This window comes from Natator depressus, chromosome 27 (assembly GCF_965152275.1).
Source record: "Natator depressus isolate rNatDep1 chromosome 27, rNatDep2.hap1, whole genome shotgun sequence".
In the NCBI taxonomy this organism is placed as follows: Eukaryota; Metazoa; Chordata; order Testudines; family Cheloniidae; genus Natator; species Natator depressus.
Window position 1 is genome coordinate 12,524,355 of NC_134260.1, and position 15,652 is coordinate 12,540,006.

The 15,652-nt window shown below is 45.9% G+C and overlaps 1 protein-coding gene across 3 annotated transcripts in view; it reads left to right on the forward strand.

Annotated features, from left to right (window-relative positions):
- CDK12 (cyclin dependent kinase 12) overlaps window positions 1-15,652 on the forward strand; it is a 74,025-nt gene that overhangs the window by 32,596 nt on the left and 25,777 nt on the right. The window contains exon 14 of one of the 3 annotated variants that reach the window (XM_074940984.1): window positions 628-4,543. The exons of 1 other annotated variant lie outside the window; for it this stretch is intronic. In XM_074940984.1, coding sequence (XP_074797085.1) covers window positions 628-1,301 — 674 coding nt within the window. In that variant the 3' untranslated portion in view covers window positions 1,302-4,543. Of the gene's footprint in view, window positions 1-627; window positions 4,544-15,652 lie in introns of those variants that run through there. One more of the 3 variants, XM_074940985.1, reaches the window with a different exon arrangement.

The window sequence follows — 15,652 nt, forward strand, 5'->3', positions numbered from 1 at the left end:
AAGACTGTCCTTGTGCAAATTTATTTCTTAAGCTGCTATAAAACAAACCAAGTAAAAAATATAATTCTTGTCGCAAGCTTCCTAAGTAGTGAAGAAGGGAAATTACGTTTTACTCTAAGGCTCGGATCTTGGTCAAAACTTGTTCTTGATTTTTACACGGTGGGTCCATGCTTCATCAGTAAAATTGCATACAGTTAGCCCCGAGATACAGCTGCCAGTAAGTGTATTAATAGAGCATTGAAGCCTTATGTCCTTTTGCAGCAGCAAGAGGTAGCGCTTTCAAGGCGCACACTTTGTCATGTGATTTCGCATCTGTCTTTCTCTCCCTCACTGCGTTAGTCTTTGATCTAGAAGTAGGAATTGTATTCACAGGTACCCGTGTGTTAGGGCAGCAGTGTTTGATGAGCCAAGAATGTGGGGAGGTGGGGGAGTAAGAGCAGGGGAAAATGTTAATGAACTGTACACTTGTCTTTCAAGGATTACCAGCTTTAAAAACTCCGCCTCTTTCTCTGTCCATCCCAGAAAGCAGGCTGTCTCCAGTGGTGGGCTGTTTGTTTTCTGTAAATGTATTGATATCTGCTAACATGTGATTTAAGATGTTGTTTAAAAGAAGTAACCCTTCCACAGCATGTCCTCCTCGCATTCTCCCACCAGAGAAGAGACCCCCTGAGCCCCCTGGACCACCACCGCCTCCACCTCCTCTGTCTGAAGGAGATCTCTCCAGTGCAGCACAGGAGTTGAACCCAGCTGTGACGGCTGCTCTGCTGCAGCTTTTTTCTCAGCAAGAGGCGGAGCCGCTAAGCCACTCGACGCAGGATCACCAAGCCTTGAGATCTGCGGATTACGTCAGATCACAGTCGTCCAGGACTTACGGCACTGAGGAGTCGGAGGGGGGATTCAGTGCTGATGAGCGGAATGCTGGCCAAACTTTAACAGAACCCTCTGCCCAGACTCTGGGGAAAAGCAGGACCTTTTTGGGCTCTGTGAGCCACCATGGGGAGGCGAGCAATTACCAGGGCACAGGATCTGTCCAGTTTCCAGGGGACCAGGACCTCCGTTTCACCAGAGTCCCCATAGCGTTACATTCGGTTATTGGGCAGTCCTTTGTAAAAGCTGAGGGGAGCAACAACACACTGGCACACCCAGAGGCCAAAATTCAAAACTACAGCGAGCTGGGGCCAGGGACTGCTGGCTCCAGCGGGACAGGAACAGGTCACAACTGGGGCGTTTATGGGAAGGCCTATCATGGGCCTAGTAGAGTGCCTCCAAGAGGGGGAAGGGGCAGAGGGGTTCCTTATTAAGAGACTTGAGTTTTGTGATGATCTCCTTCCCTCCCTTGCCTCTCAACCTTTAGTGAAATGAATTATTATTATTATTCTTTTTTTCTTTTTTTTTTTTTTTTTTGCCAGAGCGAGGTATTGTCTACATTTCGGCTACTGCAAAGCTCTATGTTGTATTCCTTGCTCGCTAGGCCGCTAGCTGGTGCCCTCCAAAATACTGTAAGACTCCTAACTGGGCATTTTGCTAGCCAAACTTCTCACCTGGTTAGTTGGTTTCTGCCTTAGGCTGCAGATGGTGGGGAATCATTTGAAAAAGGAGAAAAAAATGGAAAAAGGAAATAAAAATGTTTTACTTGCCTGGCACTCGGGCTTCTCAGAAAGAGAACCACCTTGGTGTTCAGGTAGGACTCGGAGAGGGTCCGTTTCCCAAGGCAATTTTTTGTCCCCAGTCTTTTTATTTAAAGTATTCATGGAATGGTGCCTAGATCACCTATACTGGATTTGGAGAACCAGGATATGGCACTGGTTTGTATTACAAATTTTTATTTAGCGTCCTTTCTTTCCACTAGGCTGCTGGACACCCCCTCACCCTCCTCTTTCTTTTCAGGTCAGATCGTCTCTCAAAGTTTTACACTTGGGAGATCACAAGCTCAGTCTCGCTCCCTCCCAGATCCTAGATGGTGTGTTTTGATGGCAGCCTTAGTGCACTGGCTTTTGAAAGGGCTCTTTGGGTTTTTTTTTTAATTATTATTATTCCTCCATACATTTGCAGTGGAAATGGTCTTTTTAGAAACTCAAGAGCCTAAGAGAACTCCTGACTTTAAAACAACAGCAAGAAAAAAACCTTTGTAATACTTAAAATCTAAAACATTTTAAGATTTAAAGCAGAAATTTTCTGGCAGGGAAACTTTGCCAGCTGGGAGTGTCTTTTGTAAATGTCAATCATGCTCTCAGGGCTGGTGGTGTGTGTGTCTGCTGTTTTAAACCAGGCTGACAGCGTTTGAGTACTTCGAGGGTTAATGTATCATTTCTATATACATATATATTTTTGGTGTGGTCAAGAAAGTATTTACAATGGATTTTCTTCTCCTGCAGAACATTGCAATGTTGTCCATTTCAGTAAGGCTTCAAAACAAAAAAAACAAAAAAAAACAAAAACAAATTAATAAAACAAGAATACACATTTTGGGGTTTTTTCTTCCAAGTGGGCTTTTCTGAAGGAAAACGTACATCTATTCTTTTAATTTTTAAAATGACAGTGTTGATGTGTAAAATGGATCAGAAACTTTATGGCCGTGAGACCTTCCGATCATTGCAAAAGGATTTATTTTCTTGTTTTTTTTTTTTTAAATAAAAGCCACGCCCTACCCGCAGCAGGTGGTGCATCGTGACCTGCAGGGCAAAAATCTGCCTTATTAACACAGACAAGTGACTGTAGGGAAAAGCTTTCCAGAGGCAGGTGGAAGAAGGAGAGAGAATATATATTATCCTGTAATATATACGAGTCCATTTGTATGACTAAAATAGCAAATCCTTATATTGTCAATTCAGCAAAGACTAGTAACACACTTTGCAAAATTCCAAGTGTAAATTTGTGGATTTTTTTTTCAATTGCCAGTTAATGCCTAATGTGCAAAAATAGTACTGTAAAAATGCAGAGTGCACTAAATAAAACAGAATAACCTCTCCAGACATTTTATTTAAATATATATATATTTTTTTTTCTTTTCAACATGCAGCTGTCAGACATTCTGGCACATTTTAGTTGTCCTACTCTTCCTCCCAAGCCTGTTTGAATTTTGGAAGGAGAATTGTGTTACAGTCCTGAGTCTGTGCAGGAAGCAGATGCATCCTTTTCTTTCTTTAATTTTTTATTTCCTTTCCACTTTTGTTACCAGTTTTCATCCACGGATTTGTCCGCCTCCCCAGAAACTAGTGTTCTTTAGGGGAAAACAAAAATCTCCTTGAATTCTTCTGATGTGGCCCCATCTGTGTGCTATTCGCTTTCTAACAGAACTGAATTCCAGGAGTTCTAGTCAAGAACCTCAGTCTTGTGAGCTGCTCCGTGAGACCAGGCCTGTATTGACTTTAGTTGAGCTCCTCGGTCTGTCTGGGTGGAGCAACTCTCAAGATGCGAGGGCACTATCTGTCTTGGCTTTTGTAGTGAAACTTGGCTCTGAAAAGAAGCAATGCTGTGAACCCTGACTTGTCCTGCCAGCTTCCCCATAAGCGTGAATAAAGAGAACAGCCATTCATGCTGTTTCTAGACACGTATTTGTGTCACAAACCATCAAATGCTATTACATTGATTTTGTTTCTTTGATTGCATCATTCAATAACAAATTATGCAGGATGCCCTAAAACCATGCTGGGGATCCCAAAGGCAGAGGTAATGTGAAAGTGGATTTTCATTCCCCTTTCAAGTCTGAATCTAAAAACAAGACAAAATCTGAATTTTTTGTTTGTTTGTTTTTAAGTTTAAACACCCTCCCGCCCCCCATATGCACCTGATATTCAACCTGATCCAGCACCCATCTATTTCAGTGAGCATTGGGTCATGCCTTTGAATACCAGGGGATCTTGGCGGGAGGGGAAATGGTATTTGCTGTTCATCTGTTATCACTTTAAACATGCTGAGCAAAGTTGGACAGAATTAAATCTCTCCTAGTTAGAATGAGAGTGGGGGGAAAGTCACTGAGCTCCATCCAAAATGCGTTTACTTAAGTGCACCATGAAGACATTAATTCCATTGCACAGGTGACTCTAGAACAGATGAGAGAAAGTGGCTCCATTTCTGATGGAGGGAGCTGTAGATGGAAGGGGCACAAACCTCTACTTTGTATTTGTGATCCTGGGGAAGGAGGGTGGTGGAAGCATTTGTTTACTCCCTTTCGTTAGCCATATCTGAATTTATCCTGAGGGACTCTGTACGTAGAAGACTAAAGGATTTTACAAAGAAAAAACAAACTGTATGTGATTATAAGCTGGTGGTACAGGTTACAGGGAACTCATTAGATGATTATTCACCCCTCCTTTTTTTTTTTTTTTTCTTAATGTTAGATCATCGTTGGGTTTAACACCAATGTCTAAAAGCTGTAGCCACTGTGTTCCCCAGCAGAGAAGTGTCTGATACCAACACCTTCTTGTACCTCTCCTGAGTTTTGTTTTGAGACTGAGCGCGCCTTTTTTTGGTTGTACCTTTGTCTCTGTACAGATATTTTGTAATATATTAATTTTTTTTTCAGTTTATAAAAATGGAAAGTGGAGATTGGAAAATTAAATATTTCCTGTTACTGTATTATCTTTTGCTCCATTGCAGTGAGTTATTACGCTCCTCGTTGTAGTCTTTAAAGCACATATGGTAACTTTTGCCTTTAAAGGATTCTCTTTTCCCACTTCTCCATTCCCAGCTGTAGCTTGATGCTGAATGGCCAAATGTACCGGTAAGTGGGTCTTACCTTAATGCTGGTTGGTGTGGGTGAATGGGATTTGCCATAATGCACCAACACATAGTCCCAGCCTCTTAGATGCATTGTTGAAATACCATTGTCCATTCATAAGGCCCAGGTTGTGGAGAGAATCCTTTTCAATTGAGTCAATACCAGAGTCCCAGGAGTCTGTCTCCATCCTTCCCTGAATCTCCTTGTCTGTCGCTCAGAACTGTGGCTTTGAAGTGTTTAAGTTACCTGTGCTCTTCTAATGCTTACTCTGGTTAGGTCTGTGGAGGACAGGCTCTGGACACTGGGGCGTTTTGTTTATTTGGGCAACACTTAAATCTTAGGTTTGTACAGGTGAAGGGAAAAATAAGGGGAGGACAAATTTGGGAAAACACAGTGAATGGAAGGAGGGGAAGCAGTGGTGAAATAGAAGCCAAGCCAGGTCTGAGTTGGAGGAGGAAAGACCATTAGGTGTATTGAGAGAAAATTATTATAATGCCACTGGGTGTGTATCGTGCACACCCAACTAGTGAACATGCCAAACCAGATCAGACTTCCTGGGCCAAGGGGTTTATGAACAAAGGGAACAGTCCCTTCCAAAAGAGCTGCAGGAGAGCAGACAGGTGTGCAGTCTGGGTTACCGGCATGTGTTCCAGAACACATGAACACAGAAGCCAGGTTGGGTCTGACTAGGCAGGAGGTGATACGTAAAGAGGAGCTGAGGCCAGTGCAAGAATTTCAGAAGGTGGGGAGACATGGTTGGGCCATGAAGAAAGGATGGTGGCATCAGCAAGCTGGAGGAAGAAGGAGAGAACCAGAGCATGGGCTAATTCGGTGTGAGGATCATGGTCTGGAGACCTAGATGAGAAAGCAGCAACAAGAATTGGAAAGGGCCTAAAAAGGGAGAACGAGGAAGGAGAGATGAAGGTGGGCGGGCTGGCTGGTGGTAGGGCTGAGAGGAGAACAGGGAGCAGAGGGTGGAAGGAAATGCAGGGATCTGAAATTAGAGCCTGGCAAAGAGCTGCTGGGACTCAGTAACAAGTGAAAGGGGTGGGAGTTACTGCAACAAGGGGAGAAAGGGGATGGAGGGAGAGGAGGCAAACCTGGCTCCTATCCCTCCCCTCCTGTGGGCGTGGCCTGAGCAACCCTCTCATCTCCCTGGGAGTGCCAGACTCTGTGTGTGTCTACACTGCATGTGTTCTTAACTCGGGTTAAAACAGCAGGGAGGACGTAGCAACTCAGCTTTTAATGTGGGTTAGCAGATAAGCTGCTGAATAGGCTTTAACTTGAGCTGCTAACCTGAGTGACGAGTCACGTTGTGTCCTCACTGCTATTGTAACCTGAGTTAAGAACACACTTTTTGCATTGAAGATGCAGCCTTCGTCAGATTTCCCAAAGATCTCAGCTGCCATCACAGCCTGTCACTAAAGGGCTGATTTGCCTGAGATCAGCACAGTGCCAGTCTCTTAGGGTTGAGCGTGGCCCTTCGCCCAGTGGGGAGACTTGTACCATTTGTTCCTAGTGTGTGCGTGGGGGTGCCGTCCTTACTACTATCCACCTGTCCCATCCCCTCTTACGTACAAAATTGCCCTTTCCATGTGGCATGCTTCGGAAGGCAGCTTTTGCTCTGCCCCCAACACCAGAACTGTGAGCCAAAGCATGCTGGGTATTGACTCATGCAAATCAAGCCATAGCATAGCCCTCTCCTACCCTGCTCCAAGCAGCTGCTAAAACCAGAGGATTCCCTTAGCTCTCTGCGATTTGTGTGCTCCACCCCTATGGAGAGCCAAGGCACAGCCGTACAAGCCTGGCCTCTAAAACTGGGGAAAGCCACCAGACCCATGTCAGAATTGTAACATTTGGCTCATTCCTCCAGGGTGAATTAAACTCGTCCTTCCTGAGTGACCTTTGTCCTTGATGGGTGTGTCTAGCCTGAGACTCTCTTGACTGGGCCAGGTGATTTCCCGGTTAGACCGTACTGTAGGGCCAAATCCTGCCCTGACAGAGGTGGGGTAGAATCCGAGAAGGGAAACTGGGTTGCTGTGCGCTCAGATCTGCCTGGGTCCAGTTCCGGTCTATCCAGGTGCTTAGATGGTCCTCACCCCACCGATGCCTGAGCGCCTTCCTGAGCTAGAGGTCTGCTCACCCATCCTGCTAGATGGGCATCTCTCAGGCATTCTCTGTCCTGCTGGCAGGGTGCCGGTAGTGATGGATCATCAGGGCATTTCCATCAGGAGCGTGCAGATCATCTAGTCCTCGCTGGACTTTAGAGTCCCTAATCCTAGATCTGGCCTGTTCTCTCCTGGCAGAGGCCTGGGTTGGTGTCCCCCCTGCCTCTGACGCTATTAAAAGAGATCAGTTTGCAGCGGGTGGGTGCCGGGGAAAGAGGCAGCACCGGGGATTCATGCTCTGCTGTGCGCTTGGAAGCAGTGACAAAACTTAGGGATCTGCCCCTGTTGTGATGACTTATTAGCAGTGCAGCTGGCCTGCTGTGTTGACTCCTCTGCCCTTCTGAGCCATCCCCAGGGCCACACGGGGGCCTAGTCTGCAGGGTGTTGGCCAATCATGGCAGTGGGGAGACTTTACACATTAAAAAGCGGCCCTTTGCCCATCATGGAGAGGAGGCCCCTCCTCACCACGTGGGCTGGTCTTCCACCACTGTGGCCCTCGGGAGATCCCTCCCTTGGGTTTAGGCCGCGCCGTTGAGTTGCGTGCAAGCGCTGCCAGCTCGGTTTGCAGAAGAGCATAGGGAATGGAAGGATTAGTTCTGCCTGAGCTCCTGAGTTTAGTCACTGCATTTTCAGAGCAGGGCAGGCAGAGCAGGTTCTCCTCGGAAACCAGATTAAATATAAAGATTTGAGGGGGGAGGTTTAGAAACAAAAGCATCTTATTTAACACCTCCGCTCCCAAGAGAAGCCTCAATATCACAGCATGGCTTGGTGTGTCTCCACCTCAAGCTGTGGGAAAGCGTGTAGGCAGAGATGGGTCCAGCAGGGTGAGTTAAGGACTCCAGGACAAAACTTAGCCTACAGGCCAAGCAAGAGAGAATCAAAACTAAGATGATATGATACCAGTTTGCTACCCAGGCTCCCCTCCCTTGGGCCTGTCTCCTGCATTTGCAGAGGGGCAGATGAGATGATCTCAGTGGGTCTCATCTACCTATTGTGATGCTATCTCCCGTCTTCTAGAGAAAGGGGGAGTTGGTAGAGCCCAGTAAAAGGATTACTGTGCATGTGTTGTGAATCTAATTGTTACAGCAGCTGCCATGACCATGAATGAGCCCAGGGGAAGGGAAGAGGTGATGAACTAGATCAAACTGGATTTAGCACATTTTTATTTTCAAATCAAAGTGACAGTCCGCAGCCATGAATACATTGAATGGTTTTGCCCAGAACCCTATGGCAATTGCCATGTTATCTTTGGCTGGATGCCCTTGCCAGCATAGGCGCAGAGAGCAGCGGGTGAAGAGTTAACTCTAGCTGTTTCCCGTGCCCCCACACCTGCTCAGATATAAACGGAGGGAGTAATAAAGCAGGAGCCCTTGTTAAGGATAATCGGGATTTAAGTGCTTCCACCAGGGAGCCTTAAAAATCGAGCTTACTGGGATGCAATGTAGAGGTTAGCCGGCAGATCGGTCAGCCTAGACCCTTAGAGACTGGTGTGTCTCATTGCCTGATTGAGGACTCCTTTGCTTCCCTGTTTCTGCAAAACTCTTGGTAGCTGTAAAAACCAGCTGAATTATAAGTCTATGTGAGGGAAGTTCTATCTGAAAGACATTTATTGTTGGACAGCCTTGGCAGGTTCCCAGCAGCATGCATTCGCTTAGCACAAATTGCTTGTTACCTGGCCATGGGACACCACGGAAAGGATCTGCATTGCCATCCATCACCCCTGATGTGACTGCCTCAGACTTGATTGATGTCCCCACTGAATGAGTCTGGCAGAGAGCTACTAAGTATGAAGAATTAAATGGCGTTTTGATACCATGTTTTAAAGGTTGGGATCAGGAAGATGCAGTTGGGCATCTTCAGTTCAGCCCTGCTTTGTTTGCTGTTGGACGTTGAAAAGGTTTTTGGATGTAGCTGAAACCCTAATCCTACCTGTGGCCCAGCTATTCTGCCTTGCACATCAAGAGTAAAATTACCAACACAAGGCTTGAGGCTGTACTCCTTACTCAAGCAGAATTCCCACTGATTTTCAGTGGAAAACTTGTGTGAGGAAAGATGGTGGGATCCATGGCTGAGAATCGGGTTCTTCATAGCTGATAATGGTCCTGATGGGTGAAGTAGAGAGATCCAAGGCTGATTTTTCTCAGTGTCACATTAGTTTGAGGCTCTGATGTTTGTAGCTACAGAGGAAGATGGCTTGGTCAGTGGAATGGGGCAGGGAACCAGAAGGTTTGAAGTGCCTGTTAACACCCTGATTGCAGGTTCCAGTCCAGACAAGGTCCACTCCGGCCAGAAAGAGTTCTGTGCGGTTTATTTTGTCTGGGTCTTTCAGATAATTCATGGAGAGGCTTTATCTGTTCCACATGGTGGGACATCAAAGATTATGGCACTTCTTGGGAGGGTAAGATTGAGACACATCCTAGATCATAATTTCTATGGAGCATTTATGGGAAAGAGGGGGTTGATGGTTCCATCAAAAGGGAAGCTCTAAGGTAGATGAAATTTGAGCACTGAGCTACTTTGTCCTGTGGAGTTGTTCTCTTCCCCCCGCCCTCCCCATGATGTTTTGCATTTACCAACAAACTGAGCTTTCTTCATTGTGTGTTTTGTACTAGTGTAAACTGCTGGATTGAGAGCTCCTGGTTGCAGAACCGGCAGCCGCAGTGCAAGCTGTCCCGCCATTGTACCTACTGCTGACCTGGCTCTGCTCTAAGGTTATGGGAGTTGTTTCCTGGGCTCCCTCAATCCTAGCCTACTTTGCCAATGAAAAGGCCCTGAGCTGCTGGTTTGTCCTGATTGGGGCTTTGTGGACTTTCTTTAAATCATGAGCTCGATGGAGCAGGAATGGCCCCCTCTTTGGGAAGTGCCTGGCGCGTTGTGGACACTGCTGCAAATGCATACAGTTGGAGAAGCCGGTTTCACAAAGGGGTTGGGCCCTAAACCGCAGCAAATTGGGAATTAATCCTCATTTACCTGTGCCAGTTCTGCACTAGTGCCCTGGGGGGAAGGCTCAGGAACCCTTTACCAGTACCCCCAGGAGAAAGTACTCTGTATTTGGGGTCTAAGCGGTGTTCACCTCAAGACTGCTCCCCCACTTAAGAACTTACAGTAGATTTGAACAATTAAAGGTGACTTGGGAATGATTATGTTTAAAGGGCCTGCACGCTTGTTTGTTGCTTTATGATGTGTGAGGAAGACTGCAGGCCTTGGCTTGTTTGTTAACCCCAGTCAGAAGTAACACTACTACATAGCACTTTTATTGCTTCTGAAATACAACCCTGGTCCCCTTAGTCCCAGCCTAGTGCCTTATCCACTGCCTTAGGACTGTCAAATCGTATCATCGTCCCTTTTGCTGGAGGACTTCTGGGATGACTCATGTTTCAGGAGTCGTCTTAGCCCTTACCAGCGGGGGTGAGGAGTCCTTACCAAAGAGATTTCCTCCCACGGGTTTGGACTAAGCGAGTGTTCACTAAAACTGAGCCGTTAGCCAACCAAAAATCAGCCCACTGTTCTGACAATCCTGGCCTAATGGAATACATTTGAAATGCTTTTTAAGGTACTTTATTTGGCCACTTCTATTGCCCTTCCATCCCACGCAACAGCGGTCCCGCTTCCCACAGGTTGTCTCATGTTGGGGAAAAATCAGATCTGTAACTCTCAGCTGGAAATAGCAATGATAGAACTTGTAGTATAGCCAAGGCTCAGATGGATTTCCTACCATCTCATCTAATCCAACTAAATCCCCTGACTGCTCTTTCTGCTGACTCTTCCTGCTGTTGATTGCACTGGGGAGAACTGGAGTCTGATTTTTCTGCCTTGTGTAGACAATACTCTGTTCATTCACCCCTATACAGATGCCTTCCTCAGCATTTAGCCTAGTGAGGAACCCCAAATGTAGGTCACAGTCTGAAACGGGGAATGTGAGACCCATGGTTTGTCCCTTGTCAAATACTTCTGCTCTCATTCAAACAGGCTTCACCAGGACTTCAAGGGATGCAATTAACTCGTGAGGTAGTCCATCTAAAAGGTGTCAGGGGAAGCAGCAGTTGCTGTATTTGCCCCAAGTCTCCCTGCCAATTATGGTTTTACAATCACATTTTCCTAGCTGGTTTAAATAGTCTTTTTTTCCATCACTTCTGTGAAAGACCCATGCAAACACCTTGGGAAACTGACTATACATGGGAACCCAGGAAACTGACTAGCCTCAAAGCACTGTCAAGTGTGCAAAATAAACAAACTAGAAAAGTAAATGTCATTTTTCCTGGCTCTTTGTTACAAGAATCTTGGAAGGGAGGAGGAGAGTTACAAGTAGCAATAGGTTTTTTAAAAAAAAATATCCAGACAGATGTATGGCTGACTGTTCCTTTATCTTGAGAATGCAGGTTCATAACTGGGGCTGCTTTTGCAGTTTTTATATGGGACCAATGGACTGCTGGGCCCAAATTTGACATAATGGCACTAAAATAGCGCGGAAGGTAAAATCTGGGGCCTTTGTAACAAAAAGAAGTAAAACCCCCTGGAAAGTAAGACCCATCACTGAAGACTTATCCCATTACCTCTCTAGTTTGCAGTCAAGGGTGTTTTCTGCTTCTTGCTGGTGCAGTATGTTCTAATGCACAAGTTCTGGATGTCTTGAACATCTCATTTATTTACATTACGGTAGCACCTAGAGATCCCGGTTGCACTGGGTGCTGTACAGACAGCAGAGAGATATATTACCTGCCCCATAGAGCTTACAGTCAAACTGATTAGAGTCCTGCTTATTTTATTGGCCCCAGAAATTTAAAGGTCCCATGTTTCCTACCCTTTCTGCTTTTTCCTAAGGGCCGATCCAACGGCAAACCTTTCTGCTGTGTCGCAGATGCCCTAGTTTGATTTAGTCTCATCCCGTTCCCCAAGCAATAAAGCGTCTCCGACTTCTTATTAATTAGATTGGGTTTAAGGAGGGGGAAGGAGGTTAAATCTTCAATCCTTTGGGTCGCTCCTCTGAAGGATCCCATTAGCAGATTCCTATGAACAATGGTAATTGTCTTCATGCTCAGTTCTTCCCCTTTAAAAACTCTCCCTCTTCGCCTTAAGCAGATCTGAGCAAGGCCTGCGGGAGCCTTTAGCGGCCCATTACAGCTGTGAGGACTTTGTGATTTGCTGCAAGCCAAAAGGCTCTTCTCTCTGTCTCCTGCAGTGATGTAGGCCTTGGCAACCCCGGGCTTCATTCCCATCAGTCTCGTCACGCTGCCCGTATCGATCGTGCACAGCGCTGCTTCGTGTATCTCCCCAGTGCGGTGTCAAAGTGGCTTTTAAAGCTGGCTGTGGGACTGTGCTGTTAATGCCAGAGTGAAAACCCCAACACTGAACTTAACTCCCCCTCTTCCCACCACCTATGTCCACTGCTCCCCTTTCTCCTGTGGGCCTATTGGTACCTTTCCCCTCCCAGCTGAGATCCCCATATCCTCCTGCCCCTTCTTCCCAAATCCATTGTCCATTGGCAGTAGAGATACCAAAGCTGTGTCGAATGTTTCTCATGGACATCTTAGAATTCCCATACCAGATCAACTCAATGGCCCCTCCAGTTCAGTGTCTTGTGCACCATACCAGAAGGTGCAAGAAATTTTGCAGTAGGCGGTTATGGATTAATCTGCTGGTTGGAGAGATTTCTTCCTAATTTCAGGCGCTTAGAGATTGGCTCTGCCCTAATACAGGAACATTCCAAAACTCTTGGTTACTTTTAAAATCTTTGCTCTGGCTGCTCTTGTTCGCCATAAAGATGGCTGATCCCTTCTGGAATTCTGCTAAACTCTTGGCTGCAATGACATCATGGGGCAATGAGTTCCACAGGCTAGCTATGCCCTTGCTGCTCCCAAGATGAGGCAGAATGAGCATACAGATCCCTCCCTCTTGGTCTGACTAGAATGGTGCAAACACAGCTGGAATCTGGTTATTGTACATGTTGGCAAACTCCTATTTTTCCTCCTTGTCTAGTTAAGATCATGTTTCCATTTGGTTAAAACAGTATGGTGCAATACTGCTGGTTTAAGATCCAAAGCAGAGGGTAATGGCATTAAATGCTTTAGCTCTGCTCTAAGAAAAGCCTCTTGCCTACGTTTTGGTAACAGAACTGCCCTGCTTCTGGCTAGATCATTTCTGTTCTATCTGATGATTGCACTCTGTGTTCTTGGCACTGTGTGTACATAGAGGGAGCTAATGGTCCCTTCTACTCTGAATCAGATCTAATGCGTAAGTTGAAGGTCCAAAATTCAAGTGGTTCAGCCACAGGTGATTATTTGCAGACTAATGGTGTGTGTGTGTGTGTGCACGTGGTCCTCATATTTTCATGAATCAAATTCAGAAATCCCATCTTTTATGTATTTTTAAGACTTTTTGCTACAGATCAGGTTCAGTGCAGTGCAGTGAAACCTTAGATTCCCGGACATGAAATCAAGAAGCAACTGTTCTGATCCTCCATCCTGCATTCCAGCATCATGCAGGCCATAGATTAGTAACCAATGGCACCTTTCAGGGTGCGTCTACTGCAGGTGCCCTGCTTCTCAGAGACTGGATGATGATCCATTTCTTTATAGCAAAAAGGTCTGGCCCATCTTGATTAGCCCATGTTGCAGGGTGGGACATCGGTAGTGGAACTGAGCCCCTGGGCCAAGCCATGGTGACCACTGGCCCAGGACAGTTCTCTGGTTAGAAGACAACTTAAGGTTCAATACATTTATAGCCTGTTTGCTGAAAAAGGCCATTCCTGGCTCTGTCCTCACTGGTCCCTGCCATTCTCAGTAATTACAGCTGTCTGATCACTGCTTTCTTTTGCATACTCTGTGATCCCAATCTTGCAGTCCGTGGCCTAGTCTTTAGTAGCGCTGGTTGAATTTTCTTTTTTCCCCTCATGAAAAATGGTAACTTTTTTTGTTTAGCAAGAATTTGGAAACGAAAAAACTTCAGTTGACACTCTACATATTTTGATTTGGATCTGGTTTTGTGGTGCCTCATGGGAGTTGTAGTTCAAATGCCCCATGCTCCCATTCTCCTCTAAAGGCCAGGTTGCCAGATTGGACTACATCTCCCATGATCTCTCCCCTTGGAGAGGCAGAAGCCGTGTGTCTTGGAAATCCCTGGCCATGGTACATTATGGGAGATGTCCACTTGGGAACCCTGCCCCAGATAGGAGAATGGAGACCTTTCGGCAACTGCAGTGTAACTCCCATGAGGCCCAGTAGCGGCATATCCAAATTGAAACACCCCAATTTGGGGGAATATGAAAAACGGAGATGTTTCTGCAGAAAGTGGGTTCTTGTTAACTGCTGCCATCCCATCCTTTCCAGCCAAGGGACAGGACGTCCCCAAGTTACAGTGAATCAGGTGGGATCACTGAGGCAAGATTCAGCTTATCTAGTTGCCTGAATGTGTTCTGGCAAGGAGAGGCAGGATCCACTACAGAAAGTTATGTTTGATGGGTTTGCACCTAAAGTATTATTGCTCCCAAGGTACTTTGAGGTGCTGTTGCAGCCGGTTAACTGGGCATTTTAGTAGCCAAATTAGAGATCTGCGAAGGATTTGTTTTTAACTGGGTTTGTGCCCTTTATTTTGCTTAATGGTGTAAACTTGACAGCTTGAAACTGTAAAAATAAAAAATTTTTAACCTTAAAACTATTAGAAATGTCACCTCTGGTGTCCTGACTTCATTGGAGAACTCATTAGAGGGTCCCTGAGGAGGTTTTGTTAACTTTAATTGAATAATGGGCGTTCTTTAGCAAAGGCTTCTTTTCTCCAAAATGTTAACAGGCCGTTTGTATTTGTCAATCGCTATTGATGCAAACCATCCCACCCACCCAATAGTCTGGCTGCGAATGTCTTCCCCTGTCAATGGCTCAGCTTTCACTGGCTTGGTTCTCATGATGTCATCATGGCGCTAAGTCTTCAGTCCTGAGAGAGGCACCCAGTTCAGACAAGCCTTGAATTTCTACTGTAAAAAAAACAAACAAACAAGGCAGGGAGAAAACCCTTAACAATAAAAAGATAAAGAACCCTTCAATGCTTCTCCTCCTATCCTAAAGAGGGGGAAAAAGGAGGCCCCCGGCTTAAATTCCATCCCACCTCCTCTTCAGGTCACCTCTACAGTACTTGGTAACATTTTCAAAAGCACCTCAGTGTCCTTTTTGAAGTGACTGAGGCTTTCAATGAGACTTAAGCGCCAATGGGACTTAGGCTCCTAAATTTGATCCCATTGTCTACACTGTGATTCTACCCCAGGTACAATAGAGTTAAAAGTTGTAGTGTGGACAACACGTCACCACTGTCTTGACACCAGGCTGCGAAGTCTTGGACGGAGGAGGAATTCTACCCCAAAAACCACCATGTGGGTGTGGCATGTTTCTTTTACCGTGTCTGGGTTGGGGGGAATGGGTGGGCCACATGCTAACCCCATGTTGTAAGCCTGGTAGATCCCTAGGTTAGAACATGGGTTTCTAACATGATTATATCCACACGGGCAAGTAAAAATAGCTACTGTGGCCATGTTTTTCAAAGGTGTTCTGGGGGGTTTATAAAATCAGGAATGGGGTGGAGAAAGGGAACAGGGAAGTGTTATTTATCCCTTCCCATAACACGAGAGCCAGAGTCACCCAAAGAAACTAATAGGACAGCAGGGTTACAACCAACAAAAGGAAGTACTTCTTCACACAACGCACGGTCAACCTGTGGAACTCCTTGCCAGGGGATGTTGTAAAGGCCAAACGTATAACTGGGTAGAAAAATGAATTGG